Below are 24,068 nucleotides of genomic sequence, written 5' to 3'. Positions count from 1 at the left end.
ACAATTCATCACTGTCAGTGGCTTATCAAACAACGTAACGATTAGCGTTAAGCTGCTGTGTAATTTGATGTTACAAAGGAGGTACTGTTTACTTAGAACCAACCTCAAGAACACGAATATCTGCTGAAGTGGAAAGGAGGGATGATTTTCTGTGCCCAGAAATGCGTAGAAGATCAAATAGAACCTGGGACTTTAAGCAGCTTTAAAAAAGTAATAAACCCTATCGAGCACGTAAAACGGGTCAATTTTATTTGCCTGGTAAACGTTTGATGATCGTCTCGGTGTGTTAGTCTAGCGATATCCTAAATCAATCACCGTCTAATGTTTGTGCGCTATGCCCGACTGTTTTCCCCCCGTACGAGTGGCGCACTCGCGTCGTCGCCTATCAAATATGGAATGTGTACGGAAGCCGTCCTGATGGGTCGTCTGTTTTTAACCAACATACTACTACGATCGCTCAGGTAGCAGCCCAGGCACAGTCTCTGTAAACGGGTAACGATGCCACATTGGGAAACATTAATGTCGCGGGCGTGTGTTGGTCAAGTAGTGCGTACGCAAGCCGCGGCGGATCATCAAGAACGCTATCCACCACTTGAGAAGAGGCACGATCAAACCAAGGGAATCGCATCAATTTGGTTATAAGCGGGCGGCCCGCTTCAAAATGTTGCCCCTGAAGAGGTGCACGGAACCCGTTATCGGTAGATATTTCTTCCCACGAGATTCCAAATGCACGACAAGCCCATTCGGGGAACGAAAGTGGCAGTAGAAAACGAAAAAAAAAGACGCATGCACTCTCCCGCAAGTCCGCACGATGCCGCGATGTTCTGGAGCTCATGAGAAATGATGTTTCTTCTCTGCACTGCGCAACATTGTTGCAGTCGTCTCTGCTGTGTGAGCTTAAGCGGATGCGCCTCTTAAATGCAAACCAGCAGCGCAAATGCGTAGAGAGCATTGGTGCATGTGACACTTGATACACCGTAGCGGCGGAAGCGATTGCATCGAAGCTTCTTGTAAAGGGCCTTCGTTTGCTTCTGCGTCTTATTGACACATAAGGTAGAAAGGGAAACGGTTGGCCGAGAGTGGTACTCGCGTGTCATGCAAATAATGAAGTAGAAAGGGGCCAGAAAGTTTATCACAGCGCCGCCCAAACGAGGGAACGATGAGGAGCTACCGTTTGCTGAGCTTAAGCTGGCCTCGGGAAAGACACACTCGGTGGTAGGGAAATATTTATTCTAGGCAAACGAAAACACACACACACACACACACGGACCGGGCCACCCCTATCTGTGGTGTTTAGCCGACAACGACATCGGCGGGTCATGACCATGGGAGTTGCTGCTAGAACGTAACGCATAGAACGTGCCATTTGGTTAGGTTTGGATGGCAAAAAAAGGAGAGAAGAACGCTGAATATGTCGACGGTTTGTATTTATTTCTTTTTGATTGGATCGCATTAATGTATGTGAGCTTGCATTTCATTGCCTGCATAAAAAGCCGTGGCCAATCTGGACAGTCTGGGGTGGACACTGGGCTGCAATCGGCGCATCGGTGCGGATGGGATTTTTAGTGGCAGAGACCGACCCGATAGAGCTGCACAGCTCAATGGATAGGGACGAGTGGTCCGATACTTTGTTGCCCTGGTGACCACCATTCAAACGATCTTACGAGTTGCCTTTTTAGTGCATATGCTATGGAAATCACTTCCAAGATGGTAATACATAGCGGCATTTCTATTAGTGGGGAACTGATATACTGAAGACTGTCATCGTAAATGGGAAGTCAATTTTTCTCGTTACTTGGAACGCAAAAACGTGGAGAATGAATTTCAATGTTCAATCCCAAGAAATGTACTCTTAATTCTCCTGATAGCTTGCAAATGATCATTCCCCTGAGCCTGAATGGCTGTACAAAAAAAAAATCCGCTCGATCTAATCTCCCAGCATCAGTGTACGGGGCTATTTTTAGCACATAAGAATACTCCACCTGCCGCCGGGCTCCATTGTGTGTGCTTGGTAAATTGTACTGGCCTCCTGCCCACCGATCTCTCTCTCTCTCCGGCGGCACACAGTTCATGGAAATGCATGAATCTCTGAAGCGGGGATGAGGTGTGCTCGATAAGATCGTAATTAGACCTTGCCAGACGTAAGATTCGCGCTATAATTAGTACATACGTGCTATCGTGCTAGAGAAGTTCGTCTGAGTTCAGCATCCCGTTTGGAGGCACGTGACACCGATTCCGATTTCGCGTTGCGTGGTTAAGGTGTGACGGGCATCGTTAACACATGTTGTTGAAGCGTTCCTCACATTGATGGCATATGATAGTTTTGATGCATTTTCCCGCTTCCGTCAAAGGGCACACAGCTGTGATGACGGTGGCACGTGCAGTTGCATCGTAGAACTATCATTGCAATCCCTTTTTTAACCCACAAATCCCCTTTTATGTCTTCAAGTAATGGCTTAGAAACACTGGCTTTTGGCACTGGAAGGGGTATACACAGTTGCTTGAACTTGACCTACGGCCAAAACTGGCTCTCACCGGCAAGTGTGTCTCGGCTTCTAACGATCTCCCTTCATCGGCCTCCGATCATCTGCTTTTCTACACGTCCGCTAACTACGCACAACCAACGCCTGTCTGCGCAAGAATTTATGCTTCATTTATGATACATTTATCATGGGAAATAATGTTGCCCCGGTTTAGTTTTGCTTTCGGAGAATGTGATGCAGTGGCAGTGCAAAAGGGAAATAAATTATCCTCCGTCTCCTTACCATCTTTTCTTATCGCTTGCCGAACAACTTGCCTGATAGAGCCGCGTCTCGGTGCTACCGTACAAGGGGCACACCAAGCGAACAATCTTGCGGACACTAAGTGCGTGTGTGTGTCATAGCGCAAGATGCCGTTGGAGGTGAAATTCCAACCAACTTCTCGTGCTATTACGCACAGGGATTGTTATGCCAGAGCTATGTGGGAGACGTTCTAAGCTCAATCCGGTTGGCAAGCCGAGGGTTGTTGTAGGTTGGTGAAATGAAGCTCGGAAATTATGGCAATCTTCACCGATCGACATGAATAACGATGATGTATGATGCAGTAAGACACACTGCTCGATGCTGCAACACTCACAAACAACGGTTTGGTGAACTCGTTCCCGGAGTAGTTATGCTTTGTATTTATCAGATATCTACCACACCGGTTCCTGGTCCGAGGAGCTACTCCGATTGGGCGTACAGAAGTGTACTTTATACAGTGCTAAATTATTGCATCGTAAAAGTGCGTATCTCTCTTCGGCGCCCAACCGGTACGGATCCGTTCCGGGTGTTAAAGGTCTTTCGTTCCCTATCGGCCTGTCGAGAGAGCCGTAACGGTGTACGGCGGATGCCCGTTAGTGGGCATGATGGAGGGGGATCGAAACCTTGAACTAATCTTCATCATTCTCCCGGTCTCGGTGGACCTCGTCTCTGGTGCCATGACTGTGTGTTGTTGGGCAGATAAAAATGCATTCCAAATAAAGTGAAGACAAAACGCATCCCTGATTGGAAAAGGTAGAGTTTGATTAGCAAATCCCTGTTAAAATTTAACAACTTACTCTAATATACAGTGATCTGGAATGAGCCAATAAAACGAAACATTTTCGTATGTGTCCATCCGGTATCGGGGCGCTGTGTTTCCTGTCGGCATGTTTTAAGCAAAGCAAAACCGGTCAAACGAACGGCATACCGGGCATCGGTATTTTGGAACACTCCTAAAGACTCATGCTCAAAAAGACCGACACCCTTGTCGATGCGAAGCGGATATTATGGCCTCGATTTGATTCAATTATCTTAATTTATGAACATGAAATTGTGCGTATTTCGAATGCAGTCGGCGGTACTACTTCGTTGTCGTTCGGAGGCAATTCCCGCGCACCGCGAATCTGTACATTGGCAAACAGTTGTTTATCAGTGTGGGAAATGGGTCGGCTTGAGCGAAGCTACGTCGGTTAAGTAGCATATTTACAGCTTTGATTTGGCAGACTCTGGGAGCGGCGCTGCGGTCCTATGCAAACCGAACTATCTTAAGAACCAACTCCAAAAAGCCCAGCAGTAACAGTAACTCCCAAAGAAAGCAATTATTGTAAAGAATGATGGCATATTTTCGAAAAAGGGAGAACACCAACTGTAGGAACATTTTTGTGAAGAAAAATGCTCCACCAAACAGTATAATAATAGCCTTGCAAAATTATGATTGTTGCCCGCAGCAGCAGCGTTGTCACACCAACTTTCGTGTCACGTGTGCCACTTTTCCGCTGTGGTGATTCTCCCAGAGTCCCAGTGCATGTGGGGCCCGAACGATGCAAATTAATGTTTTAATAATACGAGCAATCAATAACGAACGATTGTGCTGTGGTACGAATGTTTTTCGCGATGGTGGTACTCGTTTTTTGAAGTTTGGCGAATAAATTATCAAAAATAAAAACCGTTTTTCGCCCCAACTCGCTCGGTCGTAAATCATCCATCAAGAGTGGCATAGCGTCTCCCGGTACGCTGTAATTATACGGCTGCGCAAATGTGCAAATTGTTGCTTTTGTACGCGACTTATTCTTCCTTTTTTTGGGCGCGTAAATATGAAATGAATCTGCTTGTGGATGCGTTCCGTTGCCGGCACAATTCACAAAGGGTGGCTCCAATTTCAAACGGGTCCATGTTTTACAACCCAACTCACACCCGGTAGAAAGGATCGTTTTTGTCACGTTAAAATGGTGCACGTGCACGCTCATTGCGCAAAAGTGGAATTCTAATGTAAATGACCCATACCCCATGCACTCGTGTACGCATTTTGCACATTTGACAGCGTTTTCCGTTCGGAGAGAAGAAATCCTTTTTCCGGTCCACTCTTGCAAGCAGTTAAGTTCCCAGGGAAGATCGTACGGGCGTGGCGTGTGACAGTTTAGAACGGGAAGGAAGGAACGATGTTCACAAAAAAGCGGAAAATCACCACTCGACGAGATCTTTACTCTAATGGATGTGTGCGTCACTTCCGGTGTGTTGACGTTGGAAAGGGCTGAATAAAAGGGTATGGTTTGGACTCGTTGTCCTTATTAACATACGTACGATAATGAGGAAAGCGATGTAATGGAACTTACAGTTCTATTCGAACTTCCCTTCGTGCGAGTTTCTTGGTGTGATTTGTTCCGTATGCAGGCCCACATGCACTGCTGTGCGTATTTTGTGGCTCTTTGTCGTGCATTTGTTTGGTTGTCGGCAATAAAAAAATAAACTGAAAGAAAGAGAATACGGGAAGAGGAACGCCCTGTCTGTTTTGTCCCGGAGCATAGCTTTCTCCTGCCTTGCGCGTTCCTTTTGGAGTTTTACCAGTTCGTTTATTCGTTTTATTCGTAAGATTCTGCTTTATTCTTGATTGAGAGGAGTCTACAGGCTGTTGGATGTGTATAATTGTTAAACCGTCTGCTATTATTAGCTCGTTTGGGGAACGTCTTCCGGATGTCGGTAAAACATCACAAACAGACACTGAAAGAAGGTGGACCGTCCGGGAGGGCATATTTAGCATGCGCGTTTAGACCAAGGACATCTGAACGTGGTGGTTGGTAACAGCACATACCCGCTGCTAATGTCGATGATTACTGTTTAGAGGTTTACCTTTTTTCGGCTTAGCTGGTGGTCCCTATTTTGTACGATCTTGTATGATCAATTCTTCATAGTTATGATAGCATGTTATGCTTCCCAAAATGTAATGTATCAAACGTAAGATAAGTTCTGATAAATGGAGAAAGCGTTACACTACTACGCAAAAGCGCTTTTCAACGTTTTACGGTGATAGGACCGAATGGGAAATCCAAATTTAACTCTGCCTAACCCAAGCACTACCTAGCACATCATAACTCTGCGCACAGGGTAAACTAGACAAAGCCAAATTAGAAAGTCGGTGGGAATAATGGTTTCTGCTACTGTGTTGCGATGATCCGCTCTGCTATCTTTTGAAGACTTTCTTTTTTTATGAACCAATGTAAATAAGAGTTATGGTTGGTTTTGAGATTGTGGCCTTTTGTCGCAATTGTCAGCTCGCTCAACTCAACTGTCATTCTAACGCTGACGCTGGTGAGCTGGTGAATTTCTCCCCTGTCTCGGGCAGGCACATTGCAAATTCACGTGCGATCGCGCAAGTGTCGGTATCAATTTACAACCGAGTGCCATGTGTTGTCAGCCACAAAACGTGTCAAACTACACGCGTGCCCAACGGCTCTACACGAACGCCTGCGTATCCGGCGTATGTTTGAGAGCGATATATAAAACATTAAACCAATCAATGTCTTGCCGTTGGAGGTGTTTGTTACCTTACAAAACCGTAAATATTGATGGTTACGGTGTAAATCATCAGTAAGTCAATCTTCTAATTGTTTCTTTTCGTTACATTTCTTCATTTTGCAGGTGAGTGCTCCCAATCTGCTCGAGGGCGTTGTTCACGATGAGGACGACGTCACGGAAAGAAGTCAAGTAAGTAGCACCCGTTATCCGGCGCGAAGGTGGTGCGCTAGAAAGATCATTCCTCCTTCCTTACTACCGTTAGCGATTCGAGTGCTTTACCAGCAGTTCGTTTTGTGTCGTCATGTTCGGTGCGACTTGGAATGTCCACCAGATGTAGTCCAGGGTGTAGTCAATCGATGCGTTACACACGCTTCCCCCGAATCTGTTACGGTCGCACTCGACGTCGATCGATTTAATTAAGATCTTAGTGCGTCTTCTGACTGGTAATCTTCGTGCTGGGTGCTGTAACAGTTGCTTACAGGGTTGGATGCCCTCCCATCCTAATAAAACGGGGGTTTCAATGTTTGAGTGACCGATTAACGACTTATTTGCGGTACACGCATCTTTCGCAGCCTTGTGCCGCATTCCTAACACCGAATCAACTGTGATATTTGGTCCTACACGCTTCCTTCCATTTTACATTGTATCCGTTTGTCTGTCTGGTATACATACCAGCAAAAATTGCTTCCCTCGGTTTGGGTATCAATCATCTCCGCCGTGGCTCTTGTTTCCCATAGTGGCGAAGGAAATGGTAGGTTGGGCTCTATTGCTGGTGTTGTGACCGATCCCACGGAACGCGCTATTCGTCGGGCTTGGTCGAAGAAGTCGAATCATTAAACTGCCAAATTGGCTTATTAACGTTAATATGGTTGAAGCATCGTACACGTCGGAAGACCCTAGTAGTAGGTGCCCCGCTTTTTTTTCTCGTTTGCCAGCCAACAAGCCATCGTCCGGAGACCGGACTGCCAGCGAAGTATCGCAGTCGGTCGTGTCTCGTAGAAGGAAAAGCTTGATTGCATTGGAATGACCATATTAGCTACGGTCAGCGATCGGTTCTACCATTTACAGGCTGCTGTTTACAGGCTTGTCCTACCCTGGGGTCGCTGCTTTACACTGTTGAACTAGATCCAACAAAAGGCCCTCCCCGGCCTCCTTGTGGGTTCGTTGCGGGAAGAAGTGGTTCCAGCGGAAAATTGAAGCAACTGAAATGGTTCCTTTTATTTTGGTTTGGCGGTGGCTCATGTTTTGTTGCTTGTTTTTGTCGACTGGTTGCCGAAGTTGTGCTTCAAAGTAGAGCACATTGCATTGACCGGCAGGGCTTGAGGGTAATGTGTGTATGTTGCAGTTTTTGTTGTTGTTATTGTTGTTATCGAAACATCTGTGTAAGCACAAAATGTGTGTGTTGAAACTGCTGCTTCAACAGTGACTAAGACATTGTCGTCGAGTCTCTTTACGGTCGTTGCTATATTAGGTTCTATTTGTATGCGAACTGATCGTGTTTAGATCGGCATTTTTCCACTTTTAAACAAACTTCACTAGAATCCAACCTTGCTGCGTATGATCTTCTTGCGGTGATCTTGCCCTGCTCAACGGCGTGCCATACGCGAACGGCGGCGAGATGATGATGCTTACGCAAGAGAAACTGTGAGAACGCGCGAGCGACATTGCCCATGCCGCACTCCACAACAGTGCTGGGTGCAGTGCAGTGATCGGTGAAGATCAGCCCAAAATCAAAGCGCAATCTCACACGCAACTCGCGAACGCGAGAGTAACCTCGTCTGGGGCTCTCTGTGGCTGCCACATGCGGCCTTTTTTCACATCAGAAACTATACCATGAACGTCCAAAGACCAGAGAGCGAGATGAGAGCCTTGAAATAGGGTCGTCTGTGCATAAGGGCGATGAGCCAGCTCCTCTCTAATGCCAACTGATGTGAACCCAACCAATGGAATCTCGTACTGGGAGGAACACCATCCCACGAAGAGAGCAACAGAGAGAGAGAGAGCGCGCGGATCACACCCTCCGACAGTGCAAGAGATTGCCCCGCTCGGGATGAAGTTGGTTGCTGGTGGGTCCGCTGTTGCCGATTTAGTTTCCATTAGACGGCGCAACGAGGGCGACACAGCTCTAACAACGCAAACCACGGGAGTCGCCGTCGCGTTTTTTGTGGGAGTTTGTACTCGCTGTGTGTGTGTGTGTGTTTTTTTTTGTATGTGTGATGTGTGCAGCTTCAAACGTCTTCCCCAGTACCCGAATGCTTGGTGCGGGTTTGTTAGGCTACGGTCAGTTTGGGGGAAAGAATTAAACTGTCCCGCATTGTGGCGACGGAAACAGACAAGTTGAAAGCGAAAAGAACGCAGGCAGTGTGTGGTACGCTGTCTGGGAAGGGAAGCAATGTGTCCGGCAGTCGTAGTGTTACGGTTCGCGATCATAAGAAAGCCGGAAAAGCAGCACACCCTTAGCTGTGGACGGTTTTCCGGAGCGCGAAAGGATATCAACTTCCTATGCGTGTTTGCGTACGTCAACGGTACGGCGTAAAGCTTCCCGCAGTATAACGCACAACAGCTGTGTTCAGTGACGACTTCAAAACTGTACTAGTAGGGTGTGGTGTGTTTGTGTCTGTCCACGCTAGTCGGCTATGCTACGTGCATTTCCTACAGGGCAAGCATTAAATCCGCGTACGCATATTCAGCTGCACGCTTTTTCGTGTGCGTGTTTCCTGGTAAAGTGGTCGTGCTTGCAGTGCATTATAGGAAATAGGGGCCTTTCGCTACGCCATGTACACGCACACGTGCTTTAATGCAGGCGAGAGTCACATTCACTCACTCTCACGTCTCTCTCGCTGTCTTTTCAAAAGTTGCAGTCGAGTGTGATGCATATGGTGGACGCGGTACGTCGTCAATTCAATTTCCTTTAATTGACCGTTCAAACAATCAAACCAGTCGCCCTGCTGGTTCCGTGGTGTTACGGTGTGTTTTGGACCGCACGAACGCGCCCTCGGCTAGGTGATCTTTTCAACGTACAGCACAGTGTGATCATCCTGCACAAGTGCATTGTGTTTCTATGCTACATCTTGGTCGGTTGTGATTTGAACTTTTGTCTATTACCGGTGTGAAGAAGTTGGGTTGGTTTTTCGGAAAAGTTTTGTAGAAGATGTGAATTAGGACCCTGAAAAGGAAACGCAAGTGTTTGTTCAAGTTTGTAGCTCAATGATCCATTGTGGTGCGCGCGTTCCCGGATTACACGCAGGGGAGGGGAGAAAAGCGTTTGAAATGGAAAAAGTTCACCGTGGAAAAGAAAGTGAAGCATTTTCGATTGTACAAGTTGGTGTGTGTATGTGTGTGTGTCGGGAGGAAACGAAAGCAAGTAACGTGTGTTGTTGTGCGATTAGTTTGCTTGTGAGAGTGATCGCTAGTGGTCAGCTTTGGCCGTGATTTTTGGGTTAGTGTGAAGAAGCGTGGCCAAAAACTCATTCTCACAACCAGCCAAAATGTCCGTGAAAATGGAAACCGATCTTGCCGGATCCGAGCTACTAATTGTCTTGTCGGAGGGGATTTGTCAATTACTAAATGGCGTTCAAGGAGAAGCGCCAGTCAAAATCATTAATGCAGTCGTGTTGCCAAATACTATGAAGCGTGTGCAACGCTCCAATCCAATGCTTCACCGCCGAACGAGTGGCACGGATGTTGAAAGTGATGTATGGAATTTGTGTTTATCTTCATCTTTTTGTATGTGTGCCTGTGCCCGACCGAATGCACGCAATGATGATTCTCTCACTTGTGGCGTGTCGGTTGGAATTAGCATTGGCAGCTTCGATGTGTGCAAATTGAATTGTTTTTGTGTGTGTTTTTGGGCAATGGATGAAGCCTTTCTCCGTCTGCTGTTCCCATCATTGGGCACCCCTAAATAAAGACGGGGAGGAGATGTACGAGCGGTAGTGTGTGGTATTAGCGAATGAGGTTTGCTACGCATCCGTTACAACGGAGGATAATAGATCAGTACGGTCCGGTGTAAGGCAATGGTATTCCTCATAGCTCGTAGTGAAGGGAAGATGGCTTCTCCCGGTCCAATAGGTTCGTTCGTTTCCCTTGGGCCAAAAGCAACGCATGGAACACCCAGAACCAGGGAGTTTTGGGAAATTAGGAAGCAAAAAAAAAGGCACGTTGGAGCCGGGAGGCTTTAGAGCGGCTTATTGCGCTTACACGTTACGCTTCCCGTGTGGGAGCCGTGGGCAGGGACAGGGCAGCATGGTTTAATGGTTTACCGATGATCAAGCAGGTTCGCCGATTTCGCCGAGTTGAAAGAGGGGAAGAAAAACAAAACAAACCACCCCTGTCTGTTTCCCCTTTTCGCTGCTCCGGTCACGCTGCCCTCGGCCCTCAAACGCTACCTGAGAAAACGTTCGCGGCCGCGGTGTGTTGCTGTGTAAGTGTGTCTGTTTAAACGCACAGTCGCAAGCAGGGACGGAACGACGAGAGTAAACAACTTTCTAGAGATGGAATAATTATGATTGAATGCATAAAACCCGCTCCTCCCGCTCAACGATCTTGGGACGATCTTGACGGCGGGAAACACAGGGTGATGCACAGCAGTAACGTTGGTCAAAACGGTCCCGTCGGTAGTTGGTATTTTTTCTTGTGATCGTGGGATTATTTACTCCCGCCATACCACCCCCTTTCTTCGCTGCCAAGAAAAGGCTTTACGCGTTGATGCCGCCCAGAGGAAGCCAGCTTCAAAAGAGTTTACCGGGCGGCGGGGGATGCGATAGCTAAGCAATCTTAATTTCCAATCCAATGAGTTAGCTTTCTTCAAACGCAACCGATCGTTTCGTTAGTCTACTAGTGGAGGACGTCTTGAAGACGTCGTATTGGCATGGGAGCGTGCGATCAGGTGGTTTGTTGTAGCTAACATACGTGTTTTCATTATTTAAAAAGCTCACAAAAATGGGTAAAATTCAGTAGAAAAGGGCATTTAAAATTGTACTTGAAAAGGCGCTCGGAAAGAATCTACACAAAAAGAAACGATCTAGATCGTTCCCAGCGGCTATACGAGACTTTTTCCACTTTGCGCATTCTTTGGATGATGCAAAAAAGGGAACAATCAGTCCCCCCCCCCAACCTCCCCGCAAATGAGTGCATTGCCACGGTGCAACAGTGTAGCCGCCCGGTACGTTCACCGCAAACGACGGAACGGAAGTCACATTTCAGCGTGGAGCGTAGTCTCTCAGCCGTGAAGCAAAAGCCCTTGTGTGACAGCAAAGGTTCGCCGCAAATTTCTCCTGGGAACCACATAGCTTGAAAGCGTTTGAGCGATTTTTTTGTGTCCCTATAACAAAAAAAAACAGTCCAATTCAGTGCCCCCGTCAAGGAGAAGTGGGAGATGCAATTGCATCATCGTGTAGCTCAAGCACCACCACCACCACCACAAACACCGAGTGTTCCTTGCGAGCTGGTCGGATGATGCGGCAGTCAACCGATACCGTTTAGCTCGCTAGGGGTTGCATTATTATATTTCCGGCCCCAAGGTTACGATACGGTCGGGTTGGCGACGGACGTTTTGCCCACAACCACACGGAGCTCCGCAGCACAATGGAGGTTATCCTCGTTTGCGCAGCCTGGGTCAGTTGCTGGCGCATTCTCTACTTCATTTTACTGTTTTAGAGCTGTATGTGTATGTGAGTCATAAGGATACGCATGAAGAGATTGACGATTTTGTAACGAATGTTCGTGCAAATGGTTGTTGTAACGGTTTTTCGTGTTGTGCCCTGCGTGACACTCAGTGGACACTTAAAAGACGATAACTGTGACAGAGTCATGTTTTTGTAGAAAAATAGGTATACACAATTCTTCCCAAAACATTGAACTGAACTATCAACCTCTTTTTTTTAACATCTTGTAAGTTATTGCCCAGCAAAGGCCTCACAAAAGAGTTAATAGCACTACGACGATTAGCCGGTATGCTTAATCCTCCATCGATCGTTGTTCAGCACTGAAAGTTAGCTAATGTCGATATTCTCAAAGGAACATCTTTCCCTAATCTTCAAAAGCTGCTTATTACAGGATCGCGTGTTAGTATCAAAGCTACGAGATCAGTTTACATGTTAGCGGCAGATCAAGATCGGAGCTCTCGGATATCTTTGAAGCGTGCGCGCCGGCCGTAGGTTTTCCGTACCGTGTCAGTAAAGTGACACCTTCAGCAAGACCCCATTGCAACACCCGGAGATCCAATGGCCCGGCCATCCTCATCATCATCATCATCGTCGTCGTCGTGGTCGTCGTCCCGTGTGCATCGATGCGCATTAGTCGCTGCCGCTGTCTAATCAGCACTATCAACAGTCATCTATTGCGCGCAGAAACATTAAGACATAAGAGGCTGGCAGCACGACACGCAAATTTACGTTGCTCCAGTGCTCGCTAATGCTCGCCCAGTTGCTCACTTTCCCCGCCCGTTTTGTATGCTCCGGGAAAGCTATTCTACGTTGAAGTAGTGCAGTAGTGACTGCTCTCTCATGGACGTGTCGATTCCACCGACTGTTGGGGTATTTTCATTATTTCTTACCATTTTCTTACCTAAACAGCCGGGTCGTGTGTGCTTTTGTTGTGGGCCTCACTGGCTGGGTGGGTAATGAGATACACCACAACACAAAACGGGTCCAATGTCCAATTGCGTAATGAATGTTATTAGAATACATTATCGTCCTCTTTGGGAACGATCCCTCTCCGACACACACCCCTGGGGTGGGTTGTCCGAGTGTATGAGCGTCTGGGCCGTGAATGCTGATGCGGCACAGTCCTGTGTGTAGACTCTCACAGCCCTTTCCAGAGAGTGTGCAGCTGTGTGCGGCAGTGTGGAAGCTGAACGCGATTAATTAAGTTGATCGTACGTACAGGAGCGGGCCTCGACTCTACGGTGGGAGTTTCTGGTGCTGTCATCCACTGTGGGTGCAACAAGCGTTGCTGTGCAGGTTACTGTAAACGCTAGCTTGACAGTTTGCCCTTGCTTACCAATGCTACGGATCGATGATTGATCAATGACTGCTGATGCAATTGGACGGGTTAACCGCGGTTGAGAGGTTGAATTATTTGTAAGCAATGCTGTCAGCAAGCGGGGTACACACAACTCAAATACTACTAAGAAAATGATGTGATTGCTGCTGTACAACTACAACCATGCAGCAAAGCGATCATGTGAAGGGTTTTTTTAAGTTGAATAATGCTCTAAAACATGGTACACCCTTTGCCGGCAAATGGTCTTTGTTGTGATGTTGCCTTCCATTCTAATCACACATCATAGGCACTCGCACAAACAAACAGTTCATTCGATGGATCGGTGGCGTAGAAATTTACGATTTTCTTAGCCGAACTGATAAGCCATTATCGGATTGGGGCTGACACTGAAGGAGAGGATGGTGGCGTTCCGTCGTTACTTTAAAACCTTCTTGACCTTCTACCTTTTGATGGACTGTTTTAATCTCCAAAAAGCATTTGGTAATAGTGGCTTACAATGCCATTGGATGCGGAGAATGCGAATTCCCTTTCGAAGCATGTTTTTGTTTTTTGTTTGCTACAGCCGCCCATACACATTACGCATTCAGAACAATTGTGTTGTCGCTCAAAACTGCTTCGGTTCGTCGCGCTTGCAGCACAAGAGAGGGATGATTATGATCTGGGTGTGTGTGTGTTGCTGTTCGGTTCGGAACATACTGCGCCGCAAAAGGTACACTGGGGGTAATTGGCTGCCACTTTTCCAATTAGCCACCCGGAATGAACATACTTTCGCTCTGTTTTGTCGTAAAAAAAAGATCGACGCTTCTTGTCCGTCTGTCTCCTTGTGATGGTTGCGCCGTAAGTGAGCTTAATTCTACCGTGGAATGGAAGGCACGAAAAGCGAATCGCGCCCCACTCTACCACACCCGAGGAACAGGAATGACAATTGTTTTGCATTGGGGAAAACTGATTTGTTCCCTGGGTTTTCCGTTCTCTTCTGTTTGCCGTCGACATGCCCGATATGTCCCATCAACTGTCTGAACCAGGGCATCACACAAATTAGCCACCGGTGGTGGGGTGTGCGTATGGTCTCGTACAGCTACCCCCTGCGCGAAAGAAGTCATTTGCGCGTCGGTCGACCAATTGTGTTTGTGTTGCCTCTGGTATGGTCCCTGTTGGCGCTGTTTGTTGCGGTCCACTTGTTCACCGAACCTGCACCAAGCAAGCCGTTTTTCGGACCCTTCATTCATTGGAGCTGGTGCGTTGGAAAACTGCAGCACAGTTGGGAAGGCAACGGAGCAACACCGAGAGAGCAACTAACGGCCCTATTCCTTCCGGGTCTCAGTGGGTTGTGTTGCGGCGTTCGCTGGCTGTGGTTTGTTTTTCAAGACGTTTGAAATTCCAACGCGCACAATAAAATCTACCGACTACCGTTTCCGATCACAAGATTGTTTTGTGCGACGGCTGGGACGTCTGTGCCGCTGAAGTTTCTATTTTGCCTATTTCCACATGGACAGGCGGGAAATGTTTTATGGATTGTTAAGCTGTTGAGAGGGGGCTTTTGAAGCACGATGGGAACGGGAGATAAACAAAATCGCTTCAAGCTATCGTGGAAGGGGGGGTTGTAAAAATACGCTTCCGAGTCATTGGTATGGCGGCCGGGGTCAGTTTGTTGCCACAAGCTGGTATATACAAATAGTATCTTGTTTACGATTATTAGCGAAGAAATGATCGAGGATCGTTAGTGATCATACACAATTATTTATAACAGTAATTGAAGGCTTATTTGTCGCACGTAAGATTATTGCGAATATTTGCTCCGTCATGTGTCATCAGCGCTGATAATAATGATCCCGATTTCAGTTCCGCTACAATCGCAACGCGATTTTGTGTCTGTTTACTCGTTACGGTCAGCGAAAATCTCGCCCGAACAGTCTGGAATTGTTTGGAACATGTAGAACCACAACTGCACTCTTTTTAATGTCGCTACTGTTTTGTCATCTTTTGGCGCTGGACAAACCCGCGTGCCTCCCCACCCAAGCCCTTGTGGCCCAGATAAGCGGAAAGTTCGTGAAGGTTCCGCTTTCGTCGGAGAAGCACATGTAGCAACTGATGCACAAACTGTCGTGATTCATCGGCCGTAGTTTATTTGCTTCCCAATGCAGCTCACGTACATTTGGAGCTGTTGTGACTGGCGATGGGAAAAGAAGCGCTGGTCGGGTATGGAAAAGCAAACAACTTGTAATGTAACAATGACTTTCGGCTGGGTTTGGTGGTGGAAGAGCGTTGGCTTTGCTGGGAATGGAAACTAGGTTGATCCTATGTGCCTAGTGATGGTGGTGCACTGGGTGATGATAGGAGAGGGCATGCAGTACTTTTTCTTTTCACCTAAATTTAAAAACAAAGCAATAGCACATTCTCCCACCGTATGCAGTTGCATTCCTTTAGTTGGAATTTAAGTGTGTGTGTGTGTGTATTTAGTTTTCAATATTACACACACGCTAATCGCTCGTATAAATGGAATAAATGGGAACGTGGGCTTTCCTCTTGATCTTGATCTTGCTCCAGCTCTAACTCGACCACATGTGTGTGTGTGTGTGTGACTGTGTTCCAATTTTGGTACATTAAAAAGGGTCTCGCATGTTGTGCTGTTGAAGGTCGGGGCACAGATTGAGACGTGACGGACGGGAGTCGAGTCTTGAGTCTCTTTTTCTCCAGTGGCGTCGTTATCCCACGTAATACATTTGTGAGAAGATTTATATTGTCTCGTAACGTTGTGAGACTAGCTCGGGAGAAGGGTCGCGGACCATTGATGAGATCGTTGACGTGTGCCATACTGTCGACTGGGCGAGTGCATCCGGGGCGCGCGTTTGGTGCATTAACATTCGTGTTGGCCGCCGACGGCTGCATTCCACGAATTGATGATGCGCCTTTTGTTGTGCTTAGTACGGTCGTCGCCCATCATCATCTTGCAAAGAACCCGAGGCACACAATTTCACCCTTAAAAAAACGGTAGAATGCTGATGAAGTTGGCGTAACAAAGCGGAAACGAAGGACGGCAAAGACGAAGGACGCCACATTCACTACAATGGATATGATTCATGATGAGTTATGCGGACAAATTGGTTTTTATTAGCTTCTGGTTTGGCTTGGTGTGGGCTAGCGACCGTCCCTGACGCAGATATGTGCATGTATATGGCTGTGTATTGCTAATCTGTGAGGGTCTCTCGTGTTTGGCGCATCGCCACAGTACAGCACAGTGTTAATACGCTTGGATTTTTATGATTTGCAGATGTTTCAAGAGCGCATACTACGCTGGAATAGGGCCCTACGATCGTGCTTAGAGCTCCCCAGGGGTCCAGTTCGGTTTGCTAGGGATTACAGTACTAAAAATAGTCGCATGATGTGCAATGCAATGCTTATTGTAACCGCATGTTTCATGTTACGTCAATTTCGGTTTCGCTTAACTTAGGGAGTCCCGGACATTTTGAACGCAAACTTGCTTTGTAGAAAATTTTGGAACAGTTCACACACGGGTAGGATTTCTATCAACGTAGAGGAGGAATTAACCGCAGACTTTTCATCGTTAGTGGGCAATCTGTTTTCTCTGTTCCTGTTTCCCCGGCAGTTGCGGCGTCCACCGAGCGTAGAAAGCACACAAGGCTGCCTAGTGGGCTTGGCTAGTTTTAATTCACTCCAAATAGTACACGCTTATGCAAGGGTAGTAAAACGCATTTCTGTACTGCGCACATTTTTGTTTTGTTTTAGTTTAGTATGTTATCTTACGCAATTGCTTGTTGGTGGATTGATAAATAAAGAAACCGACTATGTAAATAACGCGCAGCACTCAACAGTACTGCAGGCAACGTAATTCATTTGTAGCACGATCAAAATTAGCATAAGACCCTATCATTGCAGGCATGTTTCATGAAGTGAACGCTGCAGGTTATCGCTTTGGTGTTTTGTTGCTTTTATCTGTTTATTGGATTCGGCGCACTACTTTATCGTTCAAAGAAACGTGACTTGCGGTACTATGATGGAAACAATGTTTGCTTTCAGACCGAATGGAAGGTACTTTCTGGCCATCCGCCACGTGTTACCGATCACATACAGCTTGTGGCATGATCACACACGCCGGAGACTTTCTATCGCCATGCTTCACAAATGGTTGGCATCAGAGAGATTGCGTTTTGAAGCCATCACTACGGCTTTTCATCCCCGGGGGATCGCTTCCGGTTTGATGTATCGGTGTTGTTTACGTTGCACCAAAGGATGATCTCTTCGGTTCGCCGCGTCCCGTTCGAATGGATGTTTGTTGACCAAACAATCATTACATATCCCAAAACTATGGGCGTGCTTCAGCATGCTGCTAGTAGTGCGCTACGGTTGTCAGTCAAAAGTGTGTTCGTGCTTTTTTTCTGCGTTTCGCTTCAAACGGAATGTAATCGAATGCATTGGAAGCAAAGTCGATGGAGTAGATTGTCTGTGTGTGTTTGTATGTTGTACGTATAATCTAAACAGTTCTGATAATGAACTGTCTAAGCGCGTAGTACTGAGACGTCCGTAACTTGCCCCAGACATCAAGGCTCGGATCGATCGTATTTCGATCGATTGCATTGATGATCGACGTCAAAATAAATCATGCAGCATCTTTCTCAGCGGTCTAACGGCATCTTGCTGCAAATAGATTCCAGAATAAAGAATCGGCCCAGATTGACGTCATCGTCCAGAAGGGTTTAAATCATATCACAACGTCAGAGTGCGATCGGTGCAATCAGTTTCACCATCTACGCAAACGCAAAATAAACGCTTTTGCACTAGGTCAAAATTGATTTAGTATCTGGTGTAAATCAAAACATTTCGTTGCATTTTCTACTGCCGATAGTAATCAACGCTTTTGCTGCCGTCACACAAACTCACCGCTTCAGCGTAATGAGTTATTAAAGCACAGTTTTAAATTCAATTTCCCCGTCGGACGGTCGGACCACCTAAGTTGACGAAACTCATCCCACACCGTCTCCCTCTGCGGATCATCATTAAGTACAGCGACATTACGTCTATCGTAACGATCACTTCCTCTGTGAAACGGCTTGTGCTGGCCGATCCGCCGGACGATTTCGAAAATAATCATCCATTTCAGTGCAGCCTAGCAAGGAGGCGGCTCCGCTACTGCTGGGCAGAATATAATTTGTGACCTCCTGCGGCTTTTATCGGTGTCTTTCGGACACGCTCCGGTGTTTGTTGCCGAGTTTCGATTGGCTTTTCGTCAAACGCTTTCAAAGCATCCTATTAGCAATAAGTTGCGGCAGCTTACGAGACACACACACACACGCTGCGGGAAGGCCGTGTACAAGCCCGTAACGTCCCTGGTGTGCGAGATAAATTGGGCTTTTTTATTATTTAAACGTCAACGAGATATGTTTGTGCCTGTGCGCTGCTGTTGTGATCGGGCCCGCTCAACACATAACGATCGTCTTTTGATATGCGATAAAAGCAGGAACGATCACACTTACCGCGCAGCAGCCGTGCACAATACAGTGTGCAGTATTATGCTGAACTTAACACCCGATTTAAAACTGTTCTCTGCTGAATGGCTAAATAAAAAACAGCCATCAGATAACAGTGGAATCATATAGCGGGGGCAAGCCTATCACGGTCGGAAGTAAAGTAAAATAAAATATTTGTCATCCGTTGCGGTGTTGTGCACCCCCCCCCCCCTCCCCTCTGCGCTGGTGTAAAGGTGCAACCCAAGTTACCTTTACTTTCCAAATCCCCAGCATCCCGGGATGGTGCCCGTTGTGATAGGGATGAAAGTTTGGGAATCGATTACACTGCAACATAATTTAGCACGCGCGAGAGTAACTGTCGCTTGACCTGTCGCCCAGCGCCCAGCGTGTCTGCCGGTGTCAATCAATCTGCCAGGAATAATTTATTTTGATATAAAGCGTAAAGCGTAATGCGCGTTCGATCTTTTATGTTCTCATACCTTTCACTCGGGAGGAAGTAACGGTTTTGGGGAGGATTAAAATGGTTGCAATGCAGAAAAGTGGGGCCGTCGAGCATTATTTTCTGCGCACACATACGGCTGGCTATCGTGATACGAATGGTACATTTACATTGCAGTTACAGTGTGAAACAGATAGCGCAAAACCTGCGAACCGAACTGTAGGCACGCGTGTGGCAAATCAAAGCAATAAACGGTGTCGCGCACAAACTAGTGTGATACGATGCACGTGCTGGTAGTGTGGTGATGTTGACGGCTTCCGATCGTGCGAAAGTATCGCTCTCCGCTGCTACACGGGCTGCTGCGCACACCCGCTGTGTGCTCCATTGCTGTTTGCGCGCCAAGTGAGGTGAATGTACAAACGCGAGCAGGAGCTATCTGCCGATGCGCCGCTGCAACTGGACCGCAATAACAACAGTGCCAGCGGCAAACGCAACACCAGCAACGGCGATCGTCCACCGGCCAGCACCACCACCGGAGGAGCGTTCCAGCGGAGCGGCAGTACGCTACGCCGGAACGTCGAGCGGAAACGCTTTTTTGCCGCAGCCGCAGCAACTACAGCAACACCGGTACTGCCGGCGGTGGCAGTGGTGGTGCCGATCGATACAGACGGCCCAGTGCAAACCGTCGACAAAAACGTCGCCACCGAGCAGCAGCAGCAGCAGCAGCAGACCGAATCCAGTGGTGGTGGTGGTGGTGGTGGTGAGCAGCAACAACGTGCAAACATGCTGCTCACATCACACGATCATGTCGGCTTCAAGATGATGGGATTCATCAAGGAGGGCGAAATCTATGCGACCAGCATCGGCAACGACGGTGGTGGCGTGGGTGATGGTGAGAGTGACCAGCGTGGCAGTGCTACCCGCGTGGGCACTGCCGGCCGGGGACGTAAGACGGTTATACCGGAGATAAACGTAATTGCTGCACCGCCAACAACAACCACCGATCTCGAGCAAGATGTAAGCGGGCAAACACGATGAGAAATTTCGCATTAACGGGGGAAGGGAGAAGAAAACAATGTTTTTGAAGGGAAGGGTATGGGAGGGAGGATGATCATTCATAAAAGAGGTAGAAAGAGTTTGGAAAACATTACATCATAAGGCACAATATTCGCCCCCCCTCGGAACTGTTGTACCAGGTACAGACAACATTAATTAACCACCTGTCCGGTTTGCTTTCGTTCACACAGGGTAAAACAATTAATCACAGCGCATCGCCATTCCGGCGCTGGGGCCAGTCGTCTTTGCGATCCCGCTCGACCGAACACCGCACGCCGACGAATGGATCGGCCCGGCGGCCGTCCTCGTTGGCCGCCTCCGAGAGCGACGTGTACACCAAGTCGATCGACGATGACTACAGCTCGACCAAGAGCGGCTACAATCCGTACACGGGCGGTGGCAGTGCGGGAGGCGGAGTGGATACGCTTTCCACGGAATCGGCAACGATCGCAGCCGGGCCGATGGGAACGGCTGGAACCGGTGGTAGCGGCGGCACGACAACCGGACCGACCGGTGTCGCATCGTGGGGAACGTCCTTCGAAAAGCTGCTGGAAGATGCGGCCGGATTGCACACATTCTCGGTAAGCACGTTAAGGTAACCATGTTTGTCCAAATGCTCTCTCTCTCTCTAAAACTGTTTCTCGCGCTTTCCTCCCGATTGTAGGAGTTTCTCAAGAAGGAGTTTTCCGCCGAAAACATCTACTTCTGGACGGCGTGTGAACGGTACCGGCAGCTGACGGAGCGGGAGGAGCGGGCGCGCGAAGCGCAGGCCATCTTTGCCCGCCATCTGGAGTCGGGCTGCAGCGAACCGGTCAACGTGGACTCGATCGCGCGCAACATTGCGCTAGAGAATCTGCCCCAGGCCGAACCGACCCTATTTGCGGCGGCCCAGAAGCAGATCTTCAATCTGATGAAGTTTGACAGCTACCAGCGCTTCATCAAGTCGGACCTGTACCGCGTGTGCCAGGAGGCGGAAGGGAAGGGCCAGGGATTGCCGTATCCGGGCGAACAGCTCGATCCGATGCTACGGACCAGCGCCACGATGCTGACGGCGAGCGGTACCGGCACCGCGGCGAGCATTACGAAGCTAAAGAAGTCGCTAAGCAATGCGGAAGATCGACGACGCAAATCGCTGCTGCCGTGGCATCGCAAGACGCGCTGCAAATCGAAGGACCGCGGGGACTCGGATACGTCCAAGAAGGATAGCAAGGAAAAGGGTGGCGGTTCCGGGGGTGGTGGTGGTGAGAAAGCTTCCGGCACGACCGCAACAGGAAGTAGCAGCAACACGTTGAAGTTGCTTTCCACCAACTCTACCAGCGACATACACAGTTCACGAAGTTCCTTAGCAAGGTATGTAGTATTAGAGTGTTTTCCTCTCCAGATCCTCGTTTAATTCATACTTGTTTCGGTCTGTTACAGTTTCGATGCGGCGATCGGTGGCAAATCGTGCGATCCGGACGACTCACGCAACACGCTCTGTCGGGTGATCCTTTCGAACGGTGCGACCACCGTCGTGCAGACGCGATCGAACGAAACGATCAAGGAGCTGGTGGAGCGGCTGCTGGAAAAGCGCGGCATCGTGTACAACGCGTACGAGGCGTTCCTGGCCGGCAGCACGAAACCGCTCGACCTGGACGGCCCGTCGGTGAGCTTGGCCGGCAAGGAGGTGAACATCGATCAGCGCGTCGTGTTCAAGCTGAACCTGCCGAACCGGAAGATGATATCGGTGAAGAGCAAGGCGGCGAAACCGCTCGCCGACGTGCTGCGGCCGATCCTGCACAAGTACAACTACGAGCTGGACGAGATGAAGGTGGTCGTGCACTCGACGGTCGACGTGTGTCTCGACATGACGCAACCCGTGACCACGGTCGATGGGTTGTGTCTGTACATACGCAGCGCGAACGAAACGCCAAACGTGCATCCTGAGCTGGGTCGTCCGCTGGCAGGGGCGCGACCAGTAATCAACACCGCCACCCATCAGCAGATCGTGCATCACTTCCAGCAGCAACAGCAGCAGCAGCTGCTGCAGCTACAAAACGGTCCGCAAGCGAGTGCCGCCGGTCAGCAGCAGCAGCAGCAGCAGCAGCATACGTTTGCCGTTCCGTCCTCTCTTCCTCCGTCGTACGCGGTGGCAACGAACAGCAAAAGTCAGCAATCACTCGGAAACGGCACAGCTGCTTCCGCCACGTGCAATAATAACACTGTAAACCAAACGCAATCCCGTGCCAAGGAGCAGTCGGAGCAGCAGTCGAAGGACGATCAACAGCAGCAGCAGCAGCAGGCAGGCGTCGGGGCCACCATTCGGGGTCAGCAGGAGCTTAACTCACTGGACGAAATAACGAACAAGGTGTTCGACGAGCTGAGGAATGGCAAAACGGCATTCGGTGGTGTTGTGACGGCAGTTGGAAAGGGGCCCGGCACCGTGGATGTAGATTGCGCGTCCGATACTTCATCGACGCGGCGCGATCGATTCCGCAGGCGCGGTTCCAACGCAGCACCGTCGGAGAGTGGCCGCGGGGCGAAAAGTAAAAAATGCTCCACCGGCGGCTCGGAGGATGGTGGAGAGAGTGTGAACAATCTCGGCATCAAGAAGCCAATCATCGCGAAACTGAAGGCGGGTGTGAAGCTGCAGATACCGACACGCTCCCAAAACGATGGTAAGCTTTGAAAAGACCACACCTCGGTGATGGAAGTTGCTGATCTATGTTTTCTTTATCCCCACAGAGCTGCTGGAGGGTCTGAAGCGAGCTCAACGGAGCCGGCTGGAAGATCAGCGGGGCACGGAAATCAATTTCGAGCTGCCCGACTTTCTGAAGGACAAGGAAAACTTTTCCACTAGCTCCGCCGCGGTTAGTAGCAGTGCGGGATCGATTGGCGCCTCGGCAGCAGCAGCACCCTCGTCGGCGGCAGCAGGCCCTTCCAAGCTGACGCGCAGTAAGCCGGCCCGCCGCTCGGAGGCTACCACCCCAACGGCGGAGTTTGTGGGCGGTTCGTTGCAGCAAATCAACAAGCCCCAGCCAGCGCCACGGTTATCGATCACCGGTCAGCAGGGTCGCCAGAACCTGTCCGGGCCGGGATCGCCCGTCCATGCGGCCGTCAGCGATAGCCATCTGAATCTGTCCACCCAGTGCAATGCATCGCCCCTGCCGCAGGACGATCCTTTCCACGTGCACGGGGGCGGCAGCGGCACTAATGGCGGTTCACAGTCCGAAACTAGCTATGCCGGTAAGTAGTGCCCGCGTGTGTATGTGCATTGGCCTTAGTTTGTGTGTGTGCGTATGCCACTAAAAAGTTACCGCTTCAGGTCGCAAAAACGTATTTCGATCGACCAATTACACACTATAGACTACTAACTGTGCACTGTCGACGATCTACTACTGCTGCGAATACTAACATTTCTTCTATTTTCCATTAATTCTTTGGCGTCTTGTGTGAAACTCATCGTGCGACAGGAAGCATAACGAGCGTGGTTGAAGTTGCTCTTGGATAAAGTTGGCAAAAAACAATGCTAACACCAAAAGAACAATGCTCCCAAACTGTGTACCCATTACGTTCCAGCTGGCCCACCTTGGTTCTTTCCTATGTATATGTGCGTATGATGGAGTCTTCAATCTATGTACTGTTTGTGCGTTTGTGTTTTGCGTACCATTAGCCATTCCCATTCCCATTTGTTTTTATCTTTGTTTTGTGTGTTGTTGTTTGTGGTTTCTTTTCCGTTACGTATGGTCAGAGTGTTTTTTTCTTCTTCTTTATTTTGTCGATCATTTTGTCACTACTTTTATTCTA

General features: G+C 48.7%; 1 protein-coding gene across 6 annotated transcripts in view; it reads left to right on the top strand.

Annotated features, from left to right (window-relative positions):
- Positions 1-24,068, top strand: part of LOC121589088 (regulator of G-protein signaling loco) — a 40,762-nt gene that overhangs the window by 14,883 nt on the left and 1,811 nt on the right. For 4 of the 6 annotated variants that reach the window (XM_041907720.1, XM_041907726.1, XM_041907725.1 and 1 more), the window contains 5 exons: positions 6,420-6,485; positions 20,474-20,863; positions 20,947-21,632; positions 21,702-22,939; positions 23,007-23,507. In XM_041907720.1, coding sequence (XP_041763654.1) covers positions 6,420-6,485; positions 20,474-20,863; positions 20,947-21,632; positions 21,702-22,939; positions 23,007-23,507 — 2,881 coding nt within the window. Of the gene's footprint in view, positions 1-6,419; positions 6,486-20,473; positions 20,864-20,946; positions 21,633-21,701; positions 22,940-23,006; positions 23,508-23,734; positions 23,798-24,068 lie in introns of those variants that run through there. The other 2 variants (XM_041907722.1, XM_041907721.1) reach the window with 2 other exon arrangements.

This window comes from Anopheles merus, chromosome 2R (genome assembly GCF_017562075.2).
Source record: "Anopheles merus strain MAF chromosome 2R, AmerM5.1, whole genome shotgun sequence".
In the NCBI taxonomy this organism is placed as follows: Eukaryota; Metazoa; Arthropoda; class Insecta; order Diptera; family Culicidae; genus Anopheles; species Anopheles merus.
This window is presented reverse-complemented; position numbering and strand designations above follow the sequence as displayed.